The sequence below is a fragment of the Staurois parvus genome, unplaced genomic scaffold (assembly GCF_062004578.1).
Source record: "Staurois parvus isolate SC_StPar_1 unplaced genomic scaffold, SC_StPar_1.0 ptg001432l, whole genome shotgun sequence".
Taxonomy (NCBI): Eukaryota; Metazoa; Chordata; class Amphibia; order Anura; family Ranidae; genus Staurois; species Staurois parvus.
Window position 1 is genome coordinate 9,331,060 of NW_028319228.1, and position 16,840 is coordinate 9,347,899.

At 38.4% G+C, this 16,840-nt stretch overlaps 1 protein-coding gene across 2 annotated transcripts in view; it reads right to left on the reverse strand.

Moving 5' to 3' along the window:
* The window catches only part of CNTNAP4 (contactin associated protein family member 4), a 499,928-nt gene that overhangs the window by 78,790 nt on the left and 404,298 nt on the right, over positions 1 to 16,840 (reverse strand). For both annotated transcript variants that reach the window (XM_089662156.1, XM_089662157.1), the window contains 2 exons: positions 7,352 to 7,508; positions 2,376 to 2,503 (listed from right to left, as the gene is read on the reverse strand). In XM_089662156.1, the coding sequence (XP_089518282.1) occupies positions 2,376 to 2,503; positions 7,352 to 7,508 (285 nt within the window). The remainder of the gene's footprint in view (positions 1 to 2,375; positions 2,504 to 7,351; positions 7,509 to 16,840) is intronic.

The window sequence follows — 16,840 nt, forward strand, 5'->3', positions numbered from 1 at the left end:
CCTGGGGACAGGTTTGTCCCCTCCATTCATAACTCATGTTTCATTCATAGAAGCTGTAGTACAACTAAAATGAAGGGAAGAGGGGATAAAGGGCAGACATAGTTGGGCACTCTTGATGAGGTGAAAATGGAGCATTGTCTCATGAGATATGGGATCCCGAGGTTCCCAAGGATCCCAGAAGGTGGAGTAATGTCAACATTGTCCTCGTCAGCACACTAAAAGCCGGAGTGTGAGATAAGTATTATTCTTTTTTCTCCTAATGGTTAATCTTTTTAAATGTTTTTTACATGCATTTTGCTGAGAGGGGGCAGTAAGCATTAGCAGGCTTTGAATTTTTTATGCAAGGTCTGCTTTAATTTAATCAATTACCTTTAAGATGTAGTCAGTTTTCTTTGTTTTTTAACCCCCTGGAGACCTTCCATCCTTCCATGTACTTAAAAAGTATTTGCTTTTTATGTATGTACCTATTATTCACATGTATTTTATAATTCTACTTTAGGGGAATAAGTAAACCTCTGCTTGCTATACTGTTGTATTGGTATAATGCATATGCCTTTTAATATGATGTAAGTATAAAAAACGTTTTATTCAAGTATATTTCAGATGTATTACACTTTCATCCAGGCAGTGAGTAGATAAGTAACTCTAAGCTTGTAATAATTTATTAATTAATTTTCAACATTGTATCTGACACAACTATTATTCCTATTCTGCTTTTAATAATCCTATAATGAATATTGATTTAAAGGTTACAATTGCAAGCTGCTGAGAAGAAAATGATTACAGGGAGCACATTTTATAAGGTCTGCATATTCAAAAGCAAATGTAATCATATCCAAAGTTATATTTATGTGGTCTTACGTGTTTGATTACGGGTGTGTTTAATACAATAACAAGTTGACATTTTTAGACATTTCCATTAAAGTCTGATCAAATTGAATGTGTCCTAGGCAATTTCTGTAAAAGCTCTGTGTTTCAGTGACAGCGTGTTCTGCTCTAAAAAAAACACACTAGTTTTCCCATTATATACATACTTTATTTCCAATTTAACAAAAAAAAAAACATATATATATATATATATATATATATATATATATATTGTTAAACCCTGAACGAGATTCAATTAAAAGTTTTCATAAAGCTCCAAGTACCTGAATTTTCATTGAAATCAGAATCCTATAATCTTTATAACAGAATGCAGACTAGGATAAGTAGGGTAAGCAATAGCAGTCAATCAGGTTGTACTACAGTGCACTGTGCCGGTCGATGGAGTAACAAAGTGAGTTTAGAAATCACCTAAACTGTGTCTTTCTGGTTGTGCTGCCGCTGGCATGGCAGATGACCTGACTTTGTTGCCTGTCAGGTTGATTAGAATTACAAATCTTTGGCAGGTAAGCAGTTCCCCTGTGAATAATTCAACTGTGTATTTAGCTGATATAGGATGTGTATTATAATTAATGACACATTTGGAAGATAATGAGTTTAAGCAAATAGGCTGTTCGCTTTGTAAGGAAATTTTCAATTCACAAGGAAATTTCCCTTTATCTTAGTGTTTGAGGTGAAGCTCTGTTGACTTCCATCTTCTAATCATATGCAAGCAAAATACTATTTTTTTAATTTTCCTTGCATGTGATTGGGTATTTATTTGCAAAGTGAATTTTTAACACATTCACCAAGCAAAGTGAACATTTTCTTGCAAAGTTAAAAGCCTATTTTCCTTTTGTGAATCGAGCCCAATGGGTTTACAAATTCAGTAAAAGATTCAGCTCTTTAGTGGCCCAGAAAACCTAAATTCACTTTCCAGAAAAAGATACATTTCTTTGTATCCTTTACTTTTCTGAATTGTATGGGTATTTAGAACTAATACCAATTTAATTTAGTTTTCGATAGAGGATGGAACTGTTAGATTTAGATTTAGGTGTAGTTGTCCCCCCTGGGGAAATGCTCTCTTTCTATATGTCCTCTTGACCACTGCCACAAGGACAGAAAGTGATGGGAATCCAAAACTGTACAGTTGTTACGAGAACAGAAGGTGAGGAAACCTTCAAATGAACCATGTTCTGGTGACAACTGTCTACACAGGCATTTCCCTCTTTCACTGGAAAGACTTCATCTCACTTTCTGCTGTGTCCATGAGACAGGATGTGAAGGACAATATCCACAATGGGATACACAGCAAAAAAAATCAAGGGTTTTAACCATGCTCTACTCAATCCAAAACTAATTTAAAAAAAGCTTTAAATATACTTTAATTTATGCTGTAAAATGTTACAATAGACTTTGCATTCTTTTTTACTTTATGTTTTGTGTGTGCAACAAAAAATATATATAAAAATAAATAGGTACACAAGTAATGCACATTTGAATATACTTACTATCTCCCCAGCAAAGCAAAGGACCAAGTTTGTAAGCAGCTTCCGAATGTGGTCTGTTTGTGTCAGTTATAACAATCTGTGTAACTGGTAAGTGATCTTTATTAGAAAGTGATCCAGTATCATTTGACCTTAAAAAAAGAAATATGCTTAGTTCAACACTTGGTTAAGTCATGGAGAAGCTATACAGAAGCGGAAATACCCTCTCAAATATATATATTGACTCAAAACTTTAAAAAAAAAATGCTAAATACACATTTAATCACTTAAGCTCTCGTGGTTTATTGCCCCTTTTACAGCAGAGCACTTTGACAATTTTTGACAACTAAGCCATGGTTTGGTATATTACTAATACCATTTAATTGATCAAAATAAAATTATATGTATATATTTTTGGGGGAGAAGGGGAGCATGGAAGAAACAAGGTTTATGTTTGGTGGTATTATCTTCTGACAATCGTTTAATTTTCTATATATTTCTGTGCAGTAATTTTTACTGAGTTTTCAAAAGAAACTACACATCAGAAAAGGTACCCATGCAGTGGCACTAGGACAATTGCATGGATTAATATATAAACAGAAGTAAAAACATGAATAGTTAAGCAACAGTAGCATTCTGGTGTCCGATCAAGCAGTTCAAACTGCAGCCCTACAAGGTTTACAAGTGGCCCAGAAGCATATACATGTCAGAAAGAATAGAATGTACAGCAGGTCAAGAAGGAGGAAGAGTGCAAAGAACAAGGTAAGTAGAAGTTGGTGGGAGAAGTAAAGGATGGAAACAAGGAGAGAAGAGGAGAAGAGAGAGAAAAAAGAGAAGAATGAAAAAAGGAAGGGTGGGGAGAGGTGGGGGGAATCAGGGAAATGCCCACAGACTCAGGGACAGGTCAGGTGGAAAACTATAGATGGCCTAAACTAGCTGGGTGTAGATTTGATAAAGTATAAGTTAACCATGGCTCTCATATTCAAAGAAATTTCGAATGAGAATAATTTAAGATGCTAGACATTGTTTTATTGATAATTAAGGTAGTCATGTGGGCTGTGAGACAGGATTTCTTCCAAATTTAGCCAAAAATAAGTACTGGTAGGTTGCCAGTTTTTGTCGATATGAGAAAAAGTCCAGGATTGGGCAATGTAAGAGGGCCATCTTTGTGAATGTTAAAAGGAAACAATGTATGAAAAGTCCAAAGATCCTGGACCAGAATCTGATCAACTGTGGGCAGGACCCCCATATATGGAAAACATCTCTACATTGACCACAGCCTCTGAAATATCTATCACTACAATTTTGGTTTTGCACGTGCTATGCTATGCCCACCTAATAGCGGCTTCATATGCTGATTCAAGGATGACAGTGTTAAAAGTGTAATTCTTTTCTATAGACCAGGCTTTGCTCCAGTACTCTGGGTCACTAAACTTTGCTAGGTCTCATTCCCAGTGGGCCACATAGGAGATAAATTACATTTATATTTAAGGACCCGAAAGGAGGCCATGGGGCAGTCTCCTGTATGGAGGCCCAGGATGGAAAATTGTGGGTTAATAAAAAGTGGTGCATTTTCGTGAACCCTATTTTCTATATGTTTCAAAGGGAAAAGCAATTAGAAAATATTTTCAAGTTAATACCAGTGTTGGTTTAAAAATTAGTAGAGTTTCTGTTGATAAAACTTGCAACTTTAGCTCTTAAAGAAGAACTCCAGGATCCTGTTTGGATTAATTTAGCAATTATAGGTCCCTCTTTCCAGGATCTTTCCAGGATTAAACTGTTGATTTTGTAAAAAATAATAGGACACTTTTTTTAAGAATTCATAGATTTTTATTCCTTAGAAAAATGCCCTGCTTCAGTGTGCTGGGAGGAGTTGCCACAAGTCACATCCTCACTCACAAAGATCCTTATGTTTCCCATGATGCAAAGGAAATGTGTGTGTGGGTGAAGCTGAGGGCTGTATTTCGACTACATGAAACCATTCTATACAGCTACAGTGAGATGTTTAGATGGGGAGTCTGAAACACTCAGTTCTGCCCACTACAGTGAGTAGTAATGTAATTACAACACTGCATGCTGTGAAGAAAACTATAGCAGAGAATTACACAAATGATGGCTAGGGGAGGTAAGGGCATAGCAAACAACCAGTCTTATGAACATGAAGTTAAGGGGACAGAGTCCTTTACAACAGGAAAGAAAGGATGGGAGTCACATAACCTGCATACCTATCAACAAAGGGAAGAAAAAACAAGTTTAGGGTAAAATAACAACCTGTATAAAGATGCAATAACATTTCTGCTTGGAGTTGAGCTTTAAGCCCCATTTATTATGACACTAACAATATGTGATGCAAACCATAATGAAATTGTTTATCAGGGAGATCAATCTTTTTTAATGATATGAATAAAATGTGAAAGCATCAATAAAATAAATGTAAATAAGCACTGAAAGCAATGAGCTAAGCTGGAAGAAGCTAAGCCTAATTATGGTTAACAAAAATCTTTTTTAATTTTACAAGTTTGTTGCAGCAGATCTTACATGAAAGCCTGCTATCTGCAGTCACATACCAAAAAACTGAAATTTAACATAGTTCCAAGTACCAGTAGAAATAAACATTTTCACTACCACTGACTTTTCAGAAAAGTGGAAGTGTGTAGCACCCTTGTTGGGCTTTTTATTGTTTTCTTTATTCTCATGCTACAATTATGCATTTCTGTTTGTCTGGTGTTCTGCCTAATATATTGGTTTATGTTTGTGATTACTAAATTAATGATATACCATTACGCAATTGTATTTTAAACAATAAAACATTTTTATTTTACAGCATAGTTTCTGGAAGGCCTTACATTTATGGTATACCATTTAATTACAAATTACATACATCATGAATACTACATGCACAGTATATACAGTAATGTTTTCCCATTAATAAATTAATTAGCTAAGATTCTTCAATCATGTGTTTTAAATTAATGTAAGAACAACTTTTAGGTGGAGTAGGGTTGGGTTCTATAAACTATCCTCCTCCCTTGGCCAACTCATACACTCTCACGGCTTCAACTACCACCTCTATGCTGACAACACACAAATCTATCTCTCAACTCCCCACCTCACCCCCTCGGTCTCCACCCGAATCACACACCTACTGAGCGACATATCAGACTGGATGTCGCTCCACTTCCTTAAACTGAACCTCTCCAAAACCGAGTTACTTGTCTTCCCCCCAGCCCGGACACCACCCCCCATTGACTTCTCCATCACATCCAACAACGCCACCATCAAACCCGCCCCACAGGCCAGAGTACTTGGTGTCATTCTGGACTCCAACCTATCCTTCCAGCCCCAAGTCCAATCTTTAACAAACTCGTGCAGACTCCACCTCCGCAACATCGCCAAAATACGCACGTTCCTAACCCCAGAAACCACTAAACAGCTCATCCACTCCCTCATCATATCACGACTCGACTACTGCAACTCCCTCCTCACTGGCCTGCCTCGCCGCTGGGTATCCCCGCTTCAGTCGATCCTGAATACGGCTGCCAGACTCATTCACCTTTCCAACCGCTCCATCTCCGCCACCCCCCTCTGCCAATCCCTCCACTGGCTTCTGATTGCGCAAAGGATCACATTTAAAATCCTAACACTGACGTACAAAGCTGTCCACCATACTGCCCCGAACTACATCACTGACCTAATATCCAAGTACCACCCAGCATGCACACTCTGCTCCTCACAAGACCTCCTTCTCTCTAGTTCCCTGGTCTCCTCCTCCCATGCCCGCCTCCAGGACTTCTCCAGGGTGTCACCCATCCTCTGGAACTCCGTGCTCCAACCCATCAGATTATCACCTACTCTCCTCTCCTTTAGGCGCACCCTGAAAACCCATCTCTTCAGGGAAGCCTACACCACCCCCTCCTAACCTGCCGACCTCCTCCACTCTTCCTACCACTCCATCCCCCACAGCTATCTTCTCCTGTGCCACCACCCCCTCCCTCCTAGATTGTAAGCTCGAAAGAGCAGGGCCCTCGATCCCCTCATGTTTTGCATTGTATTGGTATTGTTCTGTCACATGTTCTGTCCCCCCTATGTAATGTACAGTGCTGAGTGAACCATTGGCTTTATAAATACTGTATAATAATAATAATAATAATCCCTTTTGCTGGTCTTCCATGAGCAAAGCAGATATATCTGTCACCACTGTTTTACAGTCATTATGTTCTCTTGTCACAAGACTATTTATTCTCTTTATATTGTTGCAGAGATGGCACTAGAAGGTTTTTGTGAGGTAGAGAGAGTTCTTTCCAACATGTTCCTGGGCAACAGAGCAGATCCAATTGGAAGTGAACCTTACCCCATTCCACACAATAAATAGATATTCATGTGCCAAATAAAATGGAGAATCCTTTAGCATAGTCCGTTACAGGCATACATTGTGTATGAATTATACTTTAATTATGCATTTAATGTAATTAAAATGTTACTAAACCCAGGACACTGTATTCACTATATCTGGTTTCCCACAGTACACAGAACATGGAAGTGCAATTATTTTAGCAAATATAAACTGCTAAATACCTTTTTTCATCAGCAGTTAGAGCAGTCTTGTGACTTCTATCCATGTCCTGCAGAGCACTGGTTAAAGCTTGTAGAAAGAGGTTTAATTTTCTCCTGATTGTCCTATGAAGCTGCAGGACCCCTGACCCTCTGTCTGGACAGTGCTGATTGGCCCTGTGCTGATCACATGCACTCTCCCAAGAAAAAAAATAACTCTCTAGCAATTCACACCAAATTGAGCATGTGCAGCTTGCCTCCAAGGATCAGAAAAGACAAGATCAAACAGTCATTATACACAATGTGGAGGATTAAAACCTTAGGTTCCACAGTGAGTATAACAAGCATACTTTACTGCATATATATAGACTGATTTTACTGTTGTGAGTTTACTAACACTTTAAATGAATACACACATACACTTTTACACTTTGTGATAATTATATTACCATTCATTCCTGTCAGCATCACAGTTGCAGTTATGTTGGGAATCAATACAGTTTCCTTCAAGTCCACATGCACATTTTGTAGCATCTACTGATGAACCGCTCCAATAGGTATGTGTTTGGTTAGTTCTTCCAACCCACCAAGTGAATGGGACATTGTCTACAATAATAAAGAGGAAAGTAATATAAATGGATTGACCTCAACAATGATCCTTATTAGAGGTAAAAATAAAACCAAAAAATGTAAAATGTACTGTAAGCACAAGTATACTGTAGTTGAATTAAACCATGTACTAAAAATGCCAAAAACATATAACATGCTGTTGTTTACTAACTTTTTTAACTTCCACAGTAAGATTCAACAGCAATAATTTCTGAATTGCTACCTCTGTAGCTGTTGCTACTTTATTCAACCTACCTTAATCTCCTCAAATATGTAATCCTCCTCTACTTTGAACTGGAACAGATGGTGGCATTTTATTGACTTACTCTTCTAAAGTTGAACATGATGGTATTCACATATAATTTTGACAACTCTGTTTATCTAGATCTTCAAGGGTTAGGATTAGGAGTCAGGTAAAGGTTTAAGTGTAGAGGTTGAGTCAAGATTAGAGAATTAGAAGGAGGTTAACAATTACGCTTCAGTGGGATTCTAAAACTTAGAGCTAGGAACTATATCTAGATTAAAAACCTTTTCACACCTGTCTGATTTAACATGCATTGCCCAACACACTTTAATGCAGGACAAGAGGATTTCCATTGTTTTTATTGGGTTCATTCACATCTGTGCGTTGTATTGCAAAAAATAATACAACGGTATTTATTTTATGCATCACTGCGCGTTGTTGCCCTAAAAGACTTTATGGGCAGCACACAAAATATGAATGTAACATGCATTTTCTTGTGTTTTAGTCCATAACAACAAGCCCCCGCCCGCTTGCAACCTCTACTATTTTTTACTTTAGACAATCAAAATATGCAAAATGCATGAAAGCACACTAAAATGTTTGTCAACATGAGGTAAAACACACAGCAATGTGGATCAAAACCACCATTTGGAAACTTGGGCACTGCCCGAGGGCCCAAGGTCAGTAGGGGGCCCCATGAGATGCCCTTGGTACCTTTTTCATAGGCTTTTTTGAGTTTGAGCAAGGACATGGGGCCCCATGATCCCCTATTGCCCGGGGGCCCCATGAGTTGTCAGTCCACCCCTGATCAAAACTGCACAAAAAAAGCAGAAAAGCACAGATTTCAAAGGTGTAAGCTTAGCGTAATTTGTTTGCTTAGCAATAAGTTGAGTAGCGGGGCAGCCGATCCTTCCCCCCTTTAACCACCAGAGAGAACTGTGTTTGTAGACTCTCTTCCCCCTCTCTCCTAGCAGCAGCAATGAACTAATCATCAATAAGGAGGAGAGAACCAGATGTTTCCAGAGAAAGGATTCTCCCAGAGTGTGACAGGGGAGTGATCTGACAGGAGTGTGACAGGATCGTGTCAAGAAAACTCCATCTAAGAGATAGAGAGTCTGGTTAACAGAGCCCACAGCCATTTGAAGAACATCCAGAGCGTACAGAGCAAGACCCGAGTACTGAGGAATCTACCTACCTACCAGAGTCCTCATGGGCAAACCACAAAGATTGGATGCCCAATCGGAGAGACCGCTGCTGCTGTGTTGCTGGCTCTGGTGAGAGGGCCTTGAAGCCACTACTTGTTACCATTGTTAGAAACTGAGCCATTAGGAACTACTTGCCAGCTACCCCACAGCCCTAATACTGATTGTAGGCCTTATTGATGGCCCTGATATGTCCCAACGGGCCCCATTATTTTGAGTCAGGACTAAAGACTGCCCCTAACAGTTGCTGCCCTGAGACCATGCTTTTTTTCTTTTTTAGTTAAAAAGGTACCTCTTAAGTAGTGTTATCATCATTTATACTTCATTTAATGTTCACTAATAATGCTTATAGATGATTTTCTAACTTGCCCTTCTAAACCTATTTAGTGGCATAAAATCTAATTTTTGCCAATTTAATATAGTTATTTCTCTGTCTAGCAGACTATGTCATAATCTGTCAGCTGTGTGTTCATTTATGTTCAATTTACCATTTATCCTATCAATAGATTAACCACTTACCCTCCTGAGGATTTACCCCCCTTCCTGACCAGGCCATTTTTTGCATTACGGTGCTGCATTACTGAAAATTGCGCGGTCATGCAACGCTGCACCCAAATCAAATTTACATCCTTTTTTTCCCACGAATTGAACTTTCTTTCAGTGGTATTTGATCACCTGTGCGCTTTTTATTGTTTGCGCTATAAAAAAAAGGCCAACAATTTTGAGAAAAAAACTATATTTTTGACTTTTTGCTATTAAACATGTCCAGTAAAAAAATGTAGAAAAATCACATTTCGTCAAAACGTATTCTGCTACATGTCTTTGCTAAAAATAAATCTCAATATGTGTAAATTAATTGAAAAGTTATAGTGTTTACAAATGGTGGTATAGATACTGGAATTGTTTTAAATGTTTTTTATTTTTACTAGTAATGGCGGCGATCAGCGACTTATAGCAGGACTGTGGGAATGCGGCGGGCATTCTTACACTGGGGGGAACTGACTTGGTGTCACTGACATCCCCAGTGATACTAATACAGTGATCAGTGCTAAAAAAAAGCACTGACACTGTACTAATGGCACTGGGAATTCACTTACATAAGCAAAGGAGTGAAATGCCAGTGATGTAATTGACCATATATGGTCATGTCCATATATGGACAGTTAGTTTCCCCATGTTGAGAGCATGGGGCCTGATCTGGTCCAGGAGGAATGGTGCATACTAGCCCCTTCTTTCTTGTCAGGCTGCATTCTTGGATTAAAGGTATGGTTTTTTAGGGGGACCTCATTTTTGTGCTTTTTGCATAGAGTTCCTCTTAGAAGCCATACCTGACCTGAAGGGTGTGGTATGGATTTCCTGGGGGACTTAAGGCTTTTTTGTGTGAGGAGCACATAGACCCCTCCAAATGCCCCTCTGTGTGCTGTTTTTGTAAAAACAAAGATGCTGTCAATGACAGTTGTCACAGTAATTTGCCGGCATTTTAAAAATGTTTTCCTTTGTAATTGTCAGTGCTATTAGTACTTGTCCCTCAGTATAGTACTCTCCCTCTATGCTATTTTTGACACCCTCTTGCCTATTAGTTCAAAAAAGAACATTTTTCAATTGAGAGAGTCACCTCCAATTGATTTCAATGAGATTCAGGTTTGGTTCTGAACTTTTCTGAAGTTCGTCAAACCCCTGGCAAAATGAACCCAGAGAAACTTGGCTCATCACTACTTGTGACCAGAACTAATTTTTTTAATTATAGCTGATTATTCAGCTTTTTATTATAACTTTTTATTATAGATTTACACTCAACCTGTAATGAAATATCCACTCTAATTTTAATATTTGTAAATATTTTTCTTTTTTTGTTTTTATGTTTTTTTACAGTATGTTTACAGTATTTATGGATACTGGCAAAGCAAATAAAAAAACAAGCTTCCCACAGCCTTTCTAGGCTGCCATCTCAATTAAAGATTTGAGGAAGGGTGGACAGTCTTTGGCAATAGGATTTGAACATTTAAAGCGGAGCTCCAGTCCCCATAATCATTTTTTTAAATTCCCTTGTGATTGTTATTACTTGTACATTTAAATTAGAATACTGTTAGTACAGTATTCGTTCTGGTTAGCTTAAAATGTTTAAAAATTTACCTGATCTCATACACAGGCAGGTGGTCATTTAGGATGTGGCCATCTGAAGCCCACTTGTGTCTTTTTCTGGGATTCAGTGTAGCTGGCTACCCAGCATGCACCTCCCGCTCTCGAGCCTGTGCAGTAATAACACTGCACTGCGTATTGTGTATAGTGCAGCTTGCCGTAGCAATGGTGGCGTCACGGAAGTACCCACCCTGTTGCTATGGGAACCTGTCAATCACATTACATTATTAGGTTTCCCAAAGATTCCTGGGATAGATGACACCGATATGCCAGGAATCAATTTGAATAGCCTAATGACATCATCGCCTAGGCGGCCGGGGCAGGCAGTGCCGCCCTAAGAATTAAATTAAAGGTATTTACAAACAAACAAATAATTTCCATTTCGCACTGTACACTAGAAAGGCATTTGAAATATTTGAAGTTCAAAAAAAGGCTGGAACTCCACTTTAAGTTTTGCAATTGCCAGCCCTTCCCCTTGGCCATAAACCCCCCTATATTTGGTACTGCCTACTCTTCCTCTGCATTGTGTAATGGCAGACAGCCCATTTTTATATTTGCACAGGGAAAAGGTTGGGTTTAGACCCAAGGCTGTTTTCTTTTTTTAAAGGTGGCATCCAGTTGTTGTCCCTATTGTGTTGCCTTTACCACGGTAGGGATGGCCATACCGGTGGCATATTAGCAGTCCTCAGGACAAAAAGACTGCTATGCACCCTTCAGGAGGAGGAGAAAGAGAAAAAGGGTGCACGAGCAGCACTCTAAAAATAAGTGGCTGTTATGTGCCATTAAGTAGGATGAGTGCATACCTTTCACTGCAGACTTGTCTCATTAAAATGTTGCTCTGATCAAGTTCTGTGGTGAAGAGTCATGTGTTTCCATATACAATATGCTACCCAAATGGCTGGTACTTTTACCACATCTGATATACCTTAAGCAAAGGCTGCAGAACCCAATGCCTCTGTCAGTAGCAAATACAAATGGCAGAGCTTTTTCTATTTTCTGCCTATTTAAATTGTCCCAACACTTGCCAATTACTACTAAAAACATAGCTAAAGTCTATATTTTTAATATTTTTGGAGTAATTGTGGACACAGGGATAGGATGAATTTGGGGAAATGTAGGATAGGTGTTTTAAAGTGTTCTTGTGTACTCTGTGCTGATGTTTTTATAAACTTTTTTAAAAGTCTAGTTAAAAAAAACTGGCCTTATACTTTAAGATATGCCTCATTTTTGTAGGTATATAATATTTAGTTTGCGGCATTTCCTATGATCCTGTATAGACTTGGATGCCAGGATTTACAATCTTTCTGGATACATTGCAGATTCATTCTAAATTAAGGGTTGCTCTGAAAACAACCTAATTTTTCATTATTGCCAAATATTTTACTTTTATTATTGGGAAAGAGCACTAGAAGCCTGCATTCTCACTGATGCATGATATTAGAACCATTTATCTTGAAGCACTCATGTTTACATTTTGAAAACTAAAAGCTGAATAAATAAAAGTGGTATTCTAGGAGAAAGCATCAATTTTTCACACTAGTATATACAATTTACTATATATATATATATATATATATATATATATATATATATATATATATATATATATATATATATACTTTTTTTAATGCAAACTAAATCAATAGTTTTAAAAAATAACTTAGCAATGCAGTATTGTGTCATTTTGTTTTGTATTAGTTTTTTAAGCATTTGGTTGATTGAAATATACCTAAGATGCGGTCATTCATGCTGAGTAGATGAAGTTCACTTCTACAGAATATGTTTTTACACTGCAGAGCTGCTGCATAGGTATATTACAATCAAGGATAGCAATTTACCTCTGTGACACCTAGGCTTGCTTTCATAACACTATACTTAATAAATCAAAGATCCTTAGTTTCTGCTTGCATTTTTGCCTTTTTCTATGTAAAGTCCTCATCTTTACTTCTAAATGTGAAATAATCAGTAACATAAGCAGGAACACAGAGAAGCTTTAATGAAAATTAATGGAACACCTTACTAGTCAATCAATGTTCAACGTAAATACAAATTAGGTGTGATTTTATAATATGACAATTGCTAAATCAGGAAGATGCTGAAATACTGGGCAAGATTTTAACAATGGTGGTTACAATAATTGTAAAGGTTCTAAAATATTTGCAAAGCCATACACTTTAGAGGATAATTTGACATGCAGGCACTATTCAACTGCTCTCAGGGACAAAAGTATTTTGAGCACTGCAAAATCCCTACACAAATTGTATAGCAGAAGTAAAGTCTGCTTTGTGATTTTTACCTACAGGTCAGCTTATAATAAAGCTTACCTATAGGTAAAATTAATATCTGTTAAACGTGCACTGTTTAGGAGATATTCACTCTTTTTAAGCTGGAGCGGTGAGGTGTGCGGTGGCCAAGCTATCTCTTCCTATTTCTACAGCAAATTCATATTTAGATTTGGCGGAAGACAATTAGAAGAATGTTGACATTACTCAATATTGTAATAGATTAAGCCACTTTTAATACATTTGTAATGCTATATATTGGACTTGCTTGCTAAAAATTATCCTGGGTGCTGGTTAGTAAGGATGAGCTTTGAGTTCTGGCTCAACGTGAGTGTGAACTGAATCCAAATTGATCAAGGATCAAGGAACAATGTTACTGACCAAATATAACCCGTGATGCCAGTTTGTTTACCAAAGTACCTTGGGATATGACTGTCATCTGGTGGTAGTATGGCTAGGCAACATGGTCTGGTAGTGGGTTATCCTGACTGACAATGGATCTACAGTACATTGGTGGAATATGTGATCAATGTGCATTGTTATTCTGATTGATTTACATTGTGAGACATTATTTGCATTTTTAAATGAAGGACTTTGTCACAGCGTGTGTTTGTTTGTTTTTTGTGTCAATGGGTAAGGTAGCATGCCGTACTCATTCACCTTGGGAGGGTACAGGATATCTGGAACCCCCTTATTCTAAAGGGGGCTTTCAGATTCTCATTCAGATTCTTATAAGTCCACTCTACAAACTTCTACATCCTCCTGTCCCTCAACATGTAGACAAGATGTCTTGAAAGGCAGAAAGGCTTTACAGTTTCCTTGCAGGGTACCCTTCCAATATTGGCAGGTATGTGGCCTAACATAATTTAAGAAGGGGGGGTATGCACGTTGGCTTCCCTCCCTATCTTGGCCACTTGGGTTGTAAATTTGGTCAGCGTCATTGCCCAGGATCCCCGGTTTGTTTGATTACATTCTAGCAGATAGGAATCTGTCATATTGAGGTTTATGGAACTATTTCCAAATGTATTGTTATATACTATATTCAGCCATCAAAAACAGACATGGGTGAGATATACAGATTGGTCACAAGAGTTTTTAGATCAATCTTTTTCTGAGAACTTGATAAATGGAAACAAGCCACCATCTCTAAAAGAAAGGGTGCTGAAGACTTCTGATGGAAACACAGGGGGAAGAGCAGAAAGACATAAAGTCAAAAAGAGATAGATTAGTGATGTGGAAGAAAACCTAATACAGTTGGGTGCTAAAAAATGGAGATTAAAAACAAAAGATAAGGCATAGTTTGCAATATTAATTCAAAAGAAAAATGATCTTTAATTGCAAGAAAATATTAGTTATTTCCAGTTGAGTTAAAAATATTTTGAAAATTACAGTCACATGACTAATATAAGGATCCTTATCCTTATGCTTAAAGTGATTGTAAACCTCTAAAATGAAAAATGGAAAGAGAATATACTACTAAAATGATATCTGCATTGGTGACTTCTGACAGGTTATCCTGATACTACAGAATATCGGGAGATGGCTCCCCTTCCAGTACACATAAGGTGATTGACAGCCTCAGCTGTGCATGTTTCCATATGAGACTGTGTAGAGGGGATGTGCCCTTTCCCTCCACTTAGGTCTCAAGTTACAGTCGTATCTCTGATCTATGTTGTACAGTGTGTAACAGCAGATCACTGTCCCCTGATTGCCGGAGACTTTCATCTGTGTTTTTTAGAAGGCTGTAGAGAAGAGAGCGCTAAACAGGTACAACTTACGTGGAAGGATTTGTTTAATCTCTGTGTATCTCATGAACCTAGTCACAGTGGCTATATTTAACAGTATGAAACAATGCAATCTTGAGGGTGACATTGAAAAACCAACAATCCTTTAAATGACATGTTTGAGAGACATCTTTAGGTTATATGTGGCATTGTGAACATGAGAATTTTCCTAGACAGCATCAGCAACATTGTGTTCTGTCATCAGATTTGACATTTTGTTTGGCCTAAATACAGCAGCAGCCCCCTACAATCTTTTTGAGGACTACCACTTTGTGTGGGTGTGTCAGCAACAGCTGTAACTGCTCTTTGCCATGCTTGGGATCACAAGCACCTGCTGGATAACATTGAGGCTGCAATTTTGCTTGAAGTTGCTAAAAGACTGAAAGTTGGTAATACATAAAGTTTCACATACAGTACATTTACTTCAGTTGAAGTGCTCCTCCAGGTGTTTATTTCCAGTGGACTATTGAAAGCTGATCACACACTTTCTTTGTACATATCCTAGGTCTTTATAGCATCTAGAGAGTAGTCAGATCTCATTAGAGACTGTATGACCAACATACCTGTTCCATTATCTAATGTATAGAGGATGATGATCATCAAACCTTGCCTGAAGCATTTTATATAGAAAAAATAACATGTGACAGGGGTGTGTGTGTGTGCTTAAACCAGTTGTCTATATAGTTAAAGGGAAAAGTTTCAGAAGTGAAGGAGCATGAAGATGAGCCAGTCATGTCTGGAATAACCTCTATTATTGTGAGTGAAAAGGTCTACCAGTAAATCTGTGTTGTCAAAGAGGGGGATAAGTGGGTCAAAGTGCGAAGATAAAGTGTAGATATTTTGAGCAGCATGCAAAGTCCCTAGAGTAACAGGGTGAGGGGAAGTTTCCTTTCTAGGGAAGAGCTCCCAGTTCAGTCCAAAAACACAAGTTCAGATTTTCACCCAAACACCGGACTTTCAGCCTGTTCAGCTGGAGCCAAAAATAATACGCTGCTCAAAAAAGTTAAAGGAACACTTTTTAATCAGGGTATAGCCTCAAGTCAATTAAACCCCTGGGATATTGATATGGTCAGTTAAGTAGCAGAGGGGGTTGTCAATAAGTTTCAGCTGCTTTGGTGTTAATGAAATGAACAACGGGTGCACTAGATGGGCAACAATGAGACAACCCCCAAAACAGGAATGGTTTTACAGGTGGAGGCCACTGACATTTTTTCCCTACTCATCTTTTTTTACTTTTTCACTAGTTTTGCAGGGTCAGTGTCACTACTGGTAGCATGAGGCGATACCTGGACTCTACAGAGGTTGCACAGGCAGTCCAACTCTTCCAGGCTGGTGCATCAATATGTGCTATTGCCAGAAAGTTTGCTGCTGTCTCCTAGCACAGTCTCAAGAGCATGGAGGAGATACGCAGTTACTCTAGGAGAGCTGGACAGAGCCGTAGAAGGTCCTCAACCCATCAGCAGGACCAGTATCTGCTCCTTTGTGCAAGGAGGAACAGGATGAGCACTGCCAGAGCCCTACAAAATGACCTCCAGCAGGCCATTGGTGTGAATGTCTCTGACTAAACAATCAGAAACAGACTTCATGAGGATGGCCTGAAGGACCAATGTTCTGTAGTGGGCCCTATGCTCACCATAGAGCTCAATTGGCATTTGCCATTGAACAGCAGAATTGGCAG